Source organism: Tachysurus vachellii, chromosome 10 (assembly GCF_030014155.1).
Source record: "Tachysurus vachellii isolate PV-2020 chromosome 10, HZAU_Pvac_v1, whole genome shotgun sequence".
Lineage (NCBI taxonomy): Eukaryota > Metazoa > Chordata > Actinopteri > Siluriformes > Bagridae > Tachysurus > Tachysurus vachellii.
In genome coordinates this window covers 8841262-8856190 of record NC_083469.1, presented here as the reverse complement: position 1 = coordinate 8856190, position 14929 = coordinate 8841262, and the positions used below count along the sequence as shown (strand labels likewise).

At 42.4% G+C, this 14929-nt stretch overlaps 1 protein-coding gene across 5 annotated transcripts in view; it reads left to right on the top strand.

Moving 5' to 3' along the window:
• daam2 (dishevelled associated activator of morphogenesis 2) overlaps window positions 1-14929 on the top strand; it is a 103400-nt gene that overhangs the window by 54862 nt on the left and 33609 nt on the right. For all 5 annotated transcript variants that reach the window (XM_060879245.1, XM_060879241.1, XM_060879243.1 and 2 more), the window contains 2 exons: window positions 2155-2229; window positions 6429-6523. In XM_060879245.1, coding sequence (XP_060735228.1) covers window positions 2155-2229; window positions 6429-6523 — 170 coding nt within the window. The remainder of the gene's footprint in view (window positions 1-2154; window positions 2230-6428; window positions 6524-14929) is intronic.

Sequence of the window (14929 nt, the reverse complement as noted above, 5' to 3'; positions counted from 1 at the left end):
GTTTACGCCAACCGCAAGATGAGCTGAGATCTTTAGAGCTATAATTTAATGGAAGTGTAAAGAATTTTTAATACATGTGCGAGGAGTAGTATTCAGTGTGATTAAATTGTGCTGACAGACAAGCCAAGGTCATGTTCAAGTCATGTTAACATCTGTAACTCCTTCTTTCTAACATTTCATTTTCATTTGTCACTTGTTTTGGGTTGTTTTTTTTTTTTTGGCTAATTTTTGCACTTTCAATGTTTCACACAGAGTCCTAGTATTCATTCATTCATTCATTCATTCTAATGTAACTGCTTCTCCCCAGCTGATTCCTAGCATGTCCTCCAGGATTGTCTGATTTTTGCGATCACAGAAATTAACGAAAACCAATCACACACTGTAACGTTCAAAGGAGCTAAAAAAAAATTCTGAATTGGATGTATGTAAGTATGTCTGGATGGATGGATAAATGGATGTTTGCATGGATGGATATTTGGATGGATGGATGGATGGATGGTTGGAAAACTTTCCAGACTAACAGGCCATGTTGATTCAATTCAGTCTTGTCAAACAGGAGTACATCTATCATGTAGATGGCTTAAAGGGGGGGCACGGTGGCTTAGTGGTTAGCACGTTCGCCTCACACCTCCAGGGTTGGGGGTTCGATTCCCGCCTCCACCTTGTGTTTGCATGTTCTCCCCGTACCTTGGGGGTTTCCTCCGGGTACTCCGGTTTCCTCCCCCGGTCCAAAGACATGCATGGTAGGTTGATTGGCATCTCTGGAAAATTGTCCGTAGTGTGTTATTGCGTGAGTGAATGAGAGTGTGTGTGTGCCCTGCGATGGGTTGGCACTCCGTCCAGGGTGTATCCTGCCTTGATGCCCAATGACGCCTGAGATAGGCACAGGCTCCCCGTGACCCGAGGTAGTTCGGATAAGCGGTAGAAAATGAATGAGTGAGTGAGTGAGTGAGTCTATTGGGCTCTTGTGTGATGCAACAGAGAACTGATTGTTTTATAATTCCTGACCATGTTGCGGCCATTCGTGGTCAGTAATCCATGGAAGCAGACTTAGCTGTGCTGTCTGGATGTGTAGACCTGATGTGTAGGTTGGAATTGACCAAGATTAAAGATGTTGTTCTCTATGATCCTAAATCCCTATTTAACTCATCCATGGAAATTTTTACTTTGAAAAAATAGCATTTATAGACCTGATATGACAAATCTAAGCCACATGAACATTTTTACTGGTCTTTGAAGGGCCATAATGTTATAAATCAGTCATCACTAATAACTCTGAAAATAGACTCTTAGACCTACTGTAAATGGATAAACAGTTCTCAGTCTCCCATCTTCTGAATCTTTTCAAGACACTTTTTCAAGCCTCCACTCCAGAAAGCAGTCGAGTGTGAAAATGTTGAATAGTAGGCACTAGAGGTTGTTGCATTGAACGGAAGAAACCAGGCAATGCGCTGTGCAGTATGTGCCACATTTGGGAAAGCAGTGTACGGTTTACTTCTACACTGAAAAAAAACCCCTTGATTTTACTGAATAAACTGGAACTCCATGCTTGCACCTGAACGGATGCTTGAATCCAGGTCCCTGGCATTTTTACAGCCGTGTTACTGCTGCACATTTCTACCACATGTGTGTTAATTGTGTTAATTTGATTCTATAGTTATAGCTCTCTTCCTTGCCAACATTCCTGTGAGATTTTGTAATGTAATTTGTTTATGTTAATGCTAGGTGAATCGATCACGCTACATGATTCAATTTTGTAATTTGAAACGTGTTTAAATGTTTCGTCTACGCACATATCGATAACTTTTGACTTAATATTTATACATATGTAATATATACATATGTTTTTATGTAAACTACACGTAACGTATTCTTGTAAATTTGACCGAGCACGTATTCTTTAGTGTACATTCCCATAGAGACATGGAGAAAAATAAAAAAAAAGTAAGAAATCTTATTCCTAATGTTTTTCTCCTCCTCCCATAATTAGTCGGTTATCCTACTGCTTCTGCAGTTTGGGCTATTTATTAAAAGATCTGAAGCGCACATGGGATCATCATGTGACCTTTGAGGTTGCTTTAATCCTGTACCAGTTTTCCAATGGTGAAATCATCATACTTGGTGTTATACTCAAGTGGTTTTCTTTTCATTTAGGAGCAAGAGGATCCCAACAAGCTCGCTACCAGCTGGCCTGACTACTACATAGACCGCATCAACTCCATGGCTGCTGTAAGTGCCCTGTTTTAAAGATTTTTTTATACTATATTAAGTATACTATACACCTTTCTGTCCTGACTCACTGACTGTTGCTTCTTAGTAAACCTCACCAAGGTTCTCGACTCAGGTTACTGACTCAACAGTTTTATGGTTGACGTGTCCAGAACTTGTCAAGCAAATACAAACATCAAATCTGTTTCTTTTCACTCCTACGTGTCAAGCACTACAGTCAGAACAGGATGCTCTCCAATTTGTGAGATTAGCAGTATTTATTTTTTTAACCATACTGTGCTGCCATTAGAAAATCAGGACTCTAATAGTTCCTTTACGCTAAATTTTGACTCAAGTCAAAAAAAGGTCATGTGACCTCTGCCCTTCCTATAGAGATGCTCGGGCTGACTTAGTGTGTGATGCTCAGAAACACACAGCTCACCAGAATGACATATTTTAAGAATGTACATATTTGGAAGTCTTGCTATAGTTGAGGAATTAATGATTTGATACCATTTATGGGTCAACGTTGGATTCAAATCTGGACACGCATTCAGTTGTCCTAGTAATCCAGACAAGATATTTAAACATTAGCATATCTTCAGGCTATTGAATTCTCACTCAGGTAATCACCATTAAATTTTACATTATTTCATTATTACATTATTTGTTTATTTATTGGTTTAAAAATTAGATTTCAAGGCTTGAGGATTTTCAAGCAACCCAGTGTTTAGTGGGCTATTTGTTTCGCAGATGTTTGTGAGGAGATTATTTTCCCAGACCTGGCCAATAAACATACTCGGGACACTTCCTGCTGGGTTTCAAGTCCGAGACTACATATAGAACCTCATCAGAGCCATTATCATGATTCTTTTAATCATTACCACACATGTTGTTTTTCTGCGTCCATGAGGCTTTGTGCTTACTGTGATTAATGACTTTTCTAATTTTATGCCTTTTTCACAGCTCCGGTTTCTGCTCAAACACAGTTAATAATGATTTGCTAAAGGTTTGCTAGAGGCATCAAACTCGTTATCCATGTCAGACAGCAGTGCAATCAGTCACATGACCGTCCACTTTTCCTTTTACCTTTCCTTCTATACATCCTTTTACTTATCCATTCTTCCATGCATCCATCCATTCATCCACCCATCTACCCATGCTTATACCATCTGGCCATCCAGCCACTTATCCTTTTACCTATCCTTCTACTCATTCATCCTTCCATGCATTTATACATACATGCATACATACATGCATACATACATACATACATACATACATTCCTCCATACATCCATTCTTCTACCCTTCCATGTTTTTATGCATCTGCCAATCCATCCATCCACTTATTCTTCTACCCAGCCATCCTTCCATCCTTCCATGCATCCATTAATCCAGCCATCCATCATTCTACCCATCCTTATACCTATTCTACCCATCCCTTCCTTCCTCCTTCCCTCCCTCCCTCATACACTTTAATCCTGGTCCGAGCCACAGTGGATCTTATTGTAAACACTGTCCACAAGACAGGAATAAACCCTGGATGGGACACCAGTCCATTACCAAGTTTTTAATGTAATTTGAAGGATGCTGAAACTCTGATTCATGATTTTATAACCACACAGTTGAAATTCTGCACTGATCTTTTTTTTTATTTTCACATTTGTCTCATATGCACTTTTTTCAGTTCTATGCATGTGTTGGACACGACCAGCTCCAGTGCGCATTCTCTTACTCTTACTTTTTCTAATCACATGTCCTTGATAGGTTGCATTAATCTAGGCTTGAATGAAATTAGCTTCACTTCTTTTATATTTTTATAGCAGTTGAGCATGGTTGCTCAGAAACTGCTCTTTATTACCTGTTAATAAAATGGCATTTGATTGCCACACGTTGCTAGAATTGTGCAGGGTGTGTGAAGAGGTTGTGCTATGACTTCATGGCTTGGAGAGGATGTGTGTGGTGTGCTCATGGGATCGCTCTGGGTAGCTGAATTATTGAATACGCTCATTTTCCCAGTGTCTGCTTGGCCCAGCTAACTTACACGCTGGCTCCCAGCATCCATGCAGAACACACTGTCAAGACTGATGTGGTCACGCTCTAAATGGGAACCCTACGCATCCTTTCCATCCACATCAGTCTTCTAGGTATCTTTTTCATATTGGCACTGCCACATATCAAAGAATTTAGAGTGTACTGTAGCCTCTACAGCCGAGACTCGGTGGTCTTAATGTAAGTCTAGGATGAAACTGTTGCTTTGGTCTTCGGTCACAGAAGGCAAGTACTCCATAAGTCTTACTCGATGCATGCATTTACACTATTTATGAAGCGCGAGTCAAGCCGGTGCTTGTTAATTCACTTGTTTGTTCATGCATGTGAGCACATTCCGGCTATTTAATAAAACTCGACCGTAAAGGTTTATGCGACACCTGCCAACTTTTAGTCCTGTGTTTGCATGGATTTCAAGTTTTGTTTATGCAGTCATATTTTTCCTCTTCACGATGAGGCATACTGTGGACTATCCCACTTTCTCTAAGAAGCCGGATAGATAAGGGCCCTGACCTCGGACACGCTCAATCTGGGTCATCGATCAGAGATGGCTTTGTTCAGAAAGTGCACATTTAGCCTGTAGGACCGAACTCGACTTTAGTCAATAATCCATCGAATTGGAATTCCACAGCCTACTGCCAGCCATTTAGGACATACATATCCATTTAGGGACAGAACGGAGCCTGGGGCTTTGCAGCCGTGCCAGTGATCTGCGAGCCATCTGGACGAGGACAGTCCAGATCTGTCCAGTGGATGTTATGGCAGAAACATCTGCGCAGCCCCACGGCAGGACAAGAGCCTGGGTCTGGTTGAACACGAATAAGAGGACCTTGGTGCCATATCAGGAGTTTTTTTTTCTCCATAAACATGATAAATGTCTTTGTATAAAAGCAGTGCCAGCCTACCGAGCATGACTCTCAACACATCCTTTGACCAAGTCAGCCAACATTAAGTCTTTACTTTTGGTATCTTGGCAGAGATGTAATACTTTTTTTTTAAGAGATTCAAGTTATTAGAAAGCCTTTGCAAATAGGATTTAGTGTGTAGTTATAACACACATTTGTGAGTCATTTCTGCTTGGCTTGAGTCCACAGTAGAAGGAGGAAGGCAGTACAGAAGCCGAACAGGAGCCAAATCTAATATGCACAACTGCACTTGGACGCTACACATACTGGACTCAACTGAAAGCATGCTTTCATAATCAGACCCCATGACTGCCTTGTCATACTCAAACACTGTGACAAATGATCATTATACAACCTGAGACTCAGCAGAGGTTTAATCTTTTTATTTGGAAGCCTGATGTGTTTTTGCAGTAGTTAGTGCTTACAGTTGCCAAAACTTTGCATACACTTCTATAATATTAAAGTTACATTGATGGCATTTGACAAAAGCCCTTATCCAGAGCAACTTACATACATTTTATACAGCTGAGCAATGAGGCTTAAGGGTCTTGCTTAAAGGCCCAACAGACGCAGCTTGGTTGTCCTGGGATTCAAGCTCACAACCTTATAATCAGTCTAATGCCTTAACCACTGAGCGTCAAGGCTCGTAGAGGCTCTTATTTATGACAAAATAAGACTTTTCTCTCATCCAAATTCAGATTTTCCTGTGATGTGTTTCAATCTGCTTCCTAGCTCCACAAGGCATGAATCAGGACCAAAGTTCCTTATTTGGGAGACTGATGACTCGACATCAACTGGTGTCAAAACCCAAACATCTAAAATATATACATTTTATTGTCGTATACATTTGTCGGCTTAATCATATGCATTTCTGTCATGGTACTTCAAGCAGGATCATAGGCTAGCTAGTGAAGTTTTAAACTATTAAACATTTAAGTCATTAGACTCAACCCGCTGTATATAGAATGTCAAAATAAATAAATAAATAAATAAATAAATAAGTATTTGTGACCCACAACCACTATGATTACAAGGAACTTAGATATGCAGATGAAGTTGGCTAAGTGAGAGACATCATCATGAAGATATGATGTCATTTCCTGCTAGGGACTATACTGAGCATCAGTGCTTCATCGTTTTTGTGGAGAAGTATATATGTGTGTATATAACCCTAACCCTATTTTTTTTTTTTCTTTTTCATGGTTTTCAAAAAGTAATTAATAGAAAGTTTATTCATATCTGTTTTTCTAATCATACGCTCCAGATGCAGACCCTTTTTGCATTTGACGAGGAGGAGATGGAGATGAGGAATAAAGTGGTTGAAGATCTGAAAACTGCACTTCGTACTCAACCCATGAGGTACAGAGCATCTCTGAAATGAAAACTCCACCCTTTCCATACCATTGTACTGAAATGTTTGTGATGTGATAAGTGGCTCTGGTGCTATAATTAGTTAGTGCTGTATTTTTGTTAGAAATGTAAGAGCTTGTCTGCTGCTGTAATATTCCAGGGGTACATTTACCATGAGGAAAAAAAAAATCCACCGCAAATATTCCACTCGAATCCAAAATACAATATCGATGCGGTTGTTTGAAGTTACAGCCGAGGTAACGATCTGCCGGATGAAGAGCACGAAGGTTTAACACTGGATGAACTAAAGGATTAAAGCTTTGCTGCATTGCTCATTTTAGGTAGCATCTCACTGGTCCCACTATCATATACTGTATGTAGATTTCTCATATAAGCTGAAACACCTACATCAGACGGTCGCTGATCCGATCCTGCTTCCCGGAATGCCGGGAATGCACGCATGTAATCAGAAAAACGTTCCTGAGAGAGATTTGGGTCAATCGTTCCAGATAAAACTGTCTGAAATTCAATCCTACAAATGAGTTGCGAAGTCTTAGGTGAAAAATGGAGGGTTATTTCATCCGAAGGTCCTGCTTTACGTCGGATTTTGGAACAGCTTTCTCTTTCATATCTCTTCCGTCAGAAGTAAGTAAGATATGAACGCAGCTTCAAGGCGAGTTTTCTCGTGTCACTGCCTCTCTCTTACCCTATACCGTGTGAGACCATCTGGCTCGTGTCTAGGGTTTTGTGGTCTGCCTTTCTAGTCGTGCAATAGAAGGAGGTAACTTTAAAAAAAAAAAAATTATGTCTGAGCACCATTGGCTTTGAAGCACAGGAATATCAAAGCAAATTAAAGCACGCTATTATCCAAGCGGTTCCTGCAGAGGCAGGAAGTGTGCGAGTTCACGACCCGTTTCAAGAAAGACTCGCCTGGAACAGCCTGCAATTTGAAGGCAATCAAAATGTTATTGGCTTTTAATGTATGCTATTCTTGAACGGTTTATATTCCTTGAGATCAGATGGGTGAATCTTGAACGCTGTCCAAGCCATGTTTGTATTTCTTTATTGATACCAGGTTGAAGTTACTAGGTAATAGGGACACGATCTTATTTTGTGTGTTCGTACAGTATGAGTAACTATATGAGCTTTAGAAGATCTTAACATCTCAAATTAGAGAATATAAACTGTGTATCAAACCCATCAGCATAACTTTCTTCTCAGGAGGTCATATCATGAATTTCATTCATGAATAATAGACGATCGCAGGCTCATAAATGTATTAAAACTTAGAGTACGTGTGATTGTTTGCAGCTTGTTTTCAGCTTTGGCTCGGCGTTGTGAGAATTTCCGACTTAAGCGTTCTAGCAGAACCCGAGTCACCGTCCTCGGTAAAACAAAACTGACAGCTAGGAGTCAGACTCGATGCTCAATTCAAAAGATTTGTTAGTCAGCATAGACAGTCTGCCGCCAATCGTTCAGAACACTGGCTGCATTGATCACACACAAACAAGGCATTCGTTTTGGAGTATTGGCCCCGACGTTGTACTCGATCGTCCCTGTGTGTGCCATGAGCACAAGTGCTTGCAGATGTTCCCTTCAATAATGCTGACTGTAAATCTGTGTCAGTCTAGGAACAGAGGATATGCACTAGGAGGCTATGCAGAGAGAGGGAGTGGGGAGGAGGAGGAGGAGGAGGTCACGCGGACGATACACCCAGAAGATAAAGGATTTGTTTAACGTGTCTTGGTTTCACACTTTTAACATCAGCGTCTGATGTTTTCATTGACTTCTTTTTGGAGCTTTTCATGACAGGAAGTCAGTGTGTGAACCGCAGTTAGCAAGACACACAGAACGGGGTTAGACAGCGGTGGTCTTCTATAAGATGAGATGAAAGATTTAGCTTTTGCTAAGGCTGAATTATGCTTGTTGCTGCAGAGAACCTTCAGAAATGTCTGTGGGGTTCAGTAGAGAATATTAACAAAGCAAAACAAAAAATAAAATGGTGTGTACGTGTGTGTGTGTGTGTGTGTGTCGTGGCCTAATGGTTAGAGAGGCTGACTCCTAACCCTAAGGTTGTGGGTTCGAGTCTCGGGCCGACCACGACTGAGGTGCCCTTGAGCAAGGCACCGAACCCCCCCAACTGCTCCCCAGGCGCCGCAACATGAAATGCAACGGGTGTGTGTTCACGGTGTGTGTGTTCATTACTGTGTGTGTGCACTTTGGATGGGTTATCGCAGAGAACAAATTCTGTGTATGGGTCAACATACTTAGCCATATGTCACGTCACTTCACTTTAAACAGGCTCAACATTCAGTGCAGTTCTGACCAAGAAAAGTGACTCTTGTTCTTCTTCCTCTTCTTTTTTTTTTTCTTCTACTTTTACTTCTGCTTCTTCTTCTTCCTCTGGTTCTGGTTCTGGTTCTGCTTTCTCTGCTTCTGCTTTTTCTTCTGCTTCCTTTTCTGCGTCTTCTTCTTCTGGTTCTTCTGTTTCTGCTGACATCCGTTGAGAATCAAGTCATTCAAACTGATTTGGTCTTTCTTCGTCACTTCTATATAACACTACGGTGAAATTCTTTCCTTCGCTCTGTTGGATATTTTCAACCTCCTGAAGCAATCAGAAACTTGATGATCTGATCTACAGCCATAGGAATTTGTTTACAATCTAAATTGCTACTGTGATTTATTTCGTCACTGTTTACACTGAATGTTAATACTCTTCCCATGATGCATCGTTACTTTAAGAGTTTTCCAACTGTGTTAATTGGATGAGCTGGAATGCGAAGCAGTGGCTGCCTGAGGAGACATGAAATCTGTTGTGCATGTCTCGATCAGACTAAATTGAGTTCTCATTTCTGTCTCGGTCTCTAATTACAGCTGTTCTTTCTTCCTCGTCATGTTCTGCTCATCATCAGTCACCAGCTCAGGCTAGCACACACATTCAGAGTGGAATCAGAGTGCAGGTTTCTTCTAGATCTTTGGGTTGCTTTTCAGCTCCTTCACTCCTCCACTCCTATGCTATAAGGATGACAGGCGTTTCCTGGTTTGGGGTGTAATGCGACCACAACACAGGCTCTGTGTCTACAGTGCAGTCCTGTCCTCCCTACGCTCCATCTCTCTAAAGTAGACGAGGTCCTGAAATAGCCTCTAATGAAGGCTGGATCACTCAGCAGTGCTTAATCATTTCTGATCTGTGGGAGGCTTCATTTATTGTGGTGCTCACAGGGATAGACATGATTGAGCTGGGGTCAAGGTGAAACCCCTGCTCTTAGATGTGGGTGGACGCGTGTGCGTGAGAGTGGATGTGTGTGCGTGAGAGTGGATGCGTGTGCGTGAGAGTGGACGCGTGTGCGTGAGAGTGGACGCGTGTGCGTTAGAGTGGACGCGTGAGCGTGGACGCGTGAGTGTGGACGCGTGCGCGTGAGAGTGGACGCGTGAGAGTGGACGCGTGAGAGTGGACGCGTGCGCGTGAGAGTGGACGCGTGCGCGCGCGAGAGAGAGAGTGGACGCGTGCGCGCGCGAGAGAGAAAGTGGACGCGTGCGCGCGCGCGAGAGAGTGGACGCGTGCGCGCGAGAGTGGACGCGTGCGCGTGCGTGCGAGAGTGGACGCGTGCGTGCGAGAGTGGACAAGTGCGCGTGAGAGTGGACGCGTGCGCGTGCGTGCGAGAGTGGGCGCGTGCGTGCGAGAGTGGACGCGTGCGCGTGCGTGCGAGAGTTGATGGCTATATTCAATGCGGTTGTTTTGTGGTTACTGTTGTATCACACTTTCGGAACAAATGAGAGGGAGAATAGACACAAACTTTTCTGTAGTATTCTCTTTTAAATGAATTATTCTGTCACGAAGTCACAAACATTTAGAAAAAGTCTCAAATTTCTGGGCTAATATCTCAAGCCCTGTTTCTAGTCTCTTTGACAGAGTCAGCTTTGTATGATCTTAACCAATGATGGTGAATATGAACTCGTGTATGAGGAAGGGGGCAGTTAGCGCTCACCTGGGATTGTGTTCAGCTGCACTATTAGACTCCAGATATTGTCTGATCACATATTGTACTGATTGTAAGATAAAGGTTAAAAGATGTCTGATTGGGAGAGGTAGCCAGTGCATGTATAGTGGTCAATGTATGTATAGTCTGATGTATAGCCTGAGACCCCGTTCATAGTCTTAATGCTCAATTCGGATATTTTGCTCAGATCTGATTTTTTTTGTTTGGCTGTTCACATTACCTTTTAAAATGTGGCCTATATCATATACCAGTGTGAACTGTTTTCTGTTTCGAACTGACCCACATGCGCAAACGAACAATAACTATGACGTCACACGCAGCACGCCGTTGCGCTAAAAGGTTGGCGAGGTTATGGAGGAAGTAAGCATTTTCGCTTTTCTTTCTAAATGTTTGTGTAATGGCAGCCGTAACATTAATGAGCAGGTGCTGAGGACGAGAAGAATGAAGAGAAAGAGAGCAAAATTTTAGCTATTTTGGCCTTTTGCGGGATTATGGTTGCATATTCACTACAGAGGTCTGTGTGGATGTGGAGACGAAGCCAGGAGTGGTGGGAATGTGATGTGAATAGCTCACTCTCCCTCCACTGTAGCTTGACGTAAAAGTCGCATCAAATCCGCCTTGGTTGTTCACACTGCGGCCACGTTGGAAAAAATCAGATTTGGGTCTGATTCAGGACCACATATGGAAGTGGTCTGAATCTCTCACTCATCTCACTCATCTTCTACCGCTTATCCGAACTACCTCGGGTCACGGGGAGCCTGTGCCTATCTCAGGCGTCATCGGGCATCAAGGCAGGATACACCCTGGACGGAGTGCCAACCCATCACTGGGCACACACACTCTCATTCACTCACACACTACGGACAATTTTCCAGAGATGCCAATCAACCTACCATGCATGTCTTTGGACCGGGGGAGGAAACCGGAGTACCCGGAGGAAACCCCCGAGGCACGGGGAGAACATGCAAACTCCACACACACAAGGTGGAGGCGGGAATCGAACCCCGACCCTGGAGGTGTGAGGCGAACGTGCTAACCACTAAGCCACCGTGCCCCCCAGGTCTGAATCTGATTTGAAAAAATCAGATCTGGGCCACTTTTACCTGCAGTGTGAACAGGGTCTATCAGTTCTCTAACTGTCTTTTTTCATTGTTTTTGATAGTGTTTTAAAGATATTTTGACCTCATGCTTTTACAGAGAAGAAGGTGACTCAAGCTCGGTGGCTTCCTGTCCTTTCGACAGCTTACAAAAATAAATCCAGAGTTCTCGCTCTCTGCGTCTCGGTTAAATATTAGGCTTCAAAATATTGACGGAGTCGGCTTAGAAAAGGCTAAAAGGCTAGATAGATTGGACCTAGCAAACGTCTTTGTTTTCACATTTGTCAGATGCCTTCACGGAAACTCAACACTGTACCTTTGAAGATTTTGGACGCAGTTGTGTTTATCTCCCGGTGCCGTGTGAATATAGTAGCTGAGCTCGGCGTGGTCCGAGGGGTAAGAAGAAACGGGACGAGTCAGAAAGTGAGGCGGCTTTGGCTCGCAGAAAGTGTGCTGTGAGGTGGCGTTTGCGTTGGCCGAGCTTTAAACGACGCTGCTATCCTAGCTGTTTCTCCCACACAGTCCTCTTCCAACCTGATTCAATAAGAAGTGTTGTGTGTGTGTGTGTGTGTGTGTGTGTGTGTGTGTGTGTGTGTGTGTGTGTGTGTGCTTTTATTGTTTTGTCATTTCTAGTTATCTCTGTACCTCAGCTGCTTGAATCTTACGTAGTCCTCGAGGAACCTTTAAGTCTGCACTCATGGGAATCAGCGCTGTTAAATTCATCTGACTTGCGTAGTTAAATTTCCATGTCATTGCACATGCTCTTTCTAAACACGCCATGTTCATTGGTGCCAAATTCCCCAGTGCCAAAGTTGCACCATGTGGCACACACACACGCACACACACACACACACACACACACACCAGCCTGGGCCACCCGGGCTATTCCGCTGAATGATTTATGGTGTTTAATCCAGGCTTTTTTGTTCAGCAGGGTTGCCGAAGGAGGATCAGATGGATTATTTTTATAGGTTATTTATGTAGAATTGTACTAGGATCATGTGACATTTCCCCCCTGAGCTCCTGACACCTCTGGCAGCAAGTACCGTTACTGCCGTCTGCTCTTTCACCGTGGAGGAGGAAAAAAACTTTATACTGTATGTGCTCATTCACATGGGATTGTGGCAGGTTTTTGATAATTGAGCCACCGCAAGAAGACGTGCTTTATTTGTCGTTACTAAAACAACAGTTTCTGAGGAGAATTCACCATAGCAATCCATTCACACCTATTTTAGGTAGATAAGAATTGCAAAATAGTTCGATTCTGACAGAAATACCTGTATTATGTGCTAGTACATAGTGCACAGGTTTAACACAATGCCACTATTTGTACAGTACAAAATTACTGCTAAAAATATCTTCAATCAAATTTAAACCCAAAGTGGACGTAGTCTAATCTCTGATCTTTGTAATGAACGCCCCCTCACTCCGGCGTGGAAGATTGAACCTCCAGCTCACGTGACTTTTTTGTTACTTGCTGTAGGATCCCAGTTTTGATCCCAGTTTTGATCCCAGTCACCTCCTAGTCTCAGTGAGATGCCCTGTGCACCTTTCTGGCAAGCTTTTTTTGTTGTAATCAATAATCTTCCTTTTATTTATAGCTGTATTCGGCTTACAGGCTTAACACGGAGTATCGTGCATCTACGACATGATAAATAGCAGCACTATGATGAAATGTAAAACCTTTTTAAAAAGTGAAATCCACTGAAAAGAAAGAAATCCCACACACTCTGAGAGAGAAGATGAATGGAAGTTAGTTAATTCAGTGTTTTTATAGGATTTACGTGATATTTGGAGAGTTATTTGGGAAGTCCAGATGGGCTTGGAATGCATTTTAATTTTCCCCATTAAAATAATGGGAAATAGCAACCCCCTATTTCTTTTCTGAAGTTATAAAGACAGTTTTCCAGAATTTATTAAGTCTGAATAGTGAGGTTGGATATATATGATTATTATAGGTCTAGAAACACTTTTAAACACTACAAACTACACCATAAAAATCCTTTATTTTTTTTATTTTTATTGGAAACTAAATTTACAGTTTCGAGTTTCAAAATTGGCGGCCGTTTTTTAAAACTGGCTCACCGGTTCGACCCGACCTCATTATCCCAGAGGCAAGGCTTAAGTTGAGTCTTCTTTGGCACAGACTGTTTCTGTCTGTGTCTTGGATCATATTGTGTGCCATGAGCTCTTTGTTCCTGTGTGGTGTTTGGGTGACGGGGGAGCCTTGTGTCCTCAGAGGTAAGCGTAGAGCAATCCTTCCAGAATGTATGACTCCTGGCCGAGTAAGGCAGTCAGCACAGAGACAAATTTGTTCTACATTCAAGTTATTAATGATGGATATAAAATAGAGGTAGGATAAGGAGAACGATAGAGGAGTCAGCCGAGGAGTTCCTCAGCTTCGAACACGTCAGCGTCAAAGCCGAGCTCCTAGCTGAGCGTGCGCGTCAGATAACGAGGCAGGAAAGCGTTTTTCAGTTTCATTAGCTCAGGAGACTGCTAACGGCTAACAAATATAGGATCCGAACCTGAATATCACTTGGTTCTCCCAAGTAGTCCAGATTTTATGGAGAGAAAGGCACCGAAGGTTAGAACAGCTGTTGTGTTACATTTTATTGTGAAGATCTCTTTGGAACAGCACCTCTAAATCCAGATCCAGAGATGTTTAAGACATCTGAGTTCTCGGGCTAGTGTTGATGTGGAAATAGGATAAGTGGCTAATCCAGACTGTTATGTAAGAAATTGAGTGTGTGGAGTAGGACATTGAGTGCAGGCTACCTGTGATCTCATGCATGTTCTGCTCACGCAATTTTGGCCAGACAGCTGTGCTTTTTCAGGTGAGCTCTGTTTGGTCTGGAAAGGTATAAACAAGAGCATTGCTGGAAACAGAGTGACGTCTTGTGTGTGAACACAGATGTGTACTGCTGTGTTCTGGAAAATCAATATCCAGTGTCATAATGAAGAGGATGGATCCACTTCATGAGTCATCTCAACGTTTCTTCTTAATGTCAAGTCAGAAAGCTTTTCCTTGCCCCATCACCTCTGGCTTGCTCATTATGGATCTAGGTTTACATTTGAAAACAATGGTTTTATTTTATTTTTTTTAATTGTTAAAGGACATCTATGGCCAGGAGGCCAAGTGAACAAAATTGGCCATGGTGTTTCTCTCTCCCCTGGTGATAGAAGCCTATATTTTGTCACATATGTTACAACACAGTGAAATTCATATCCTTCATATAACTTTTTCTATATAACTTTTGGAGGTTGGAGAACACATGGTTGTACCACCCATGATACAGCACTCTGGAGTAGAGAGA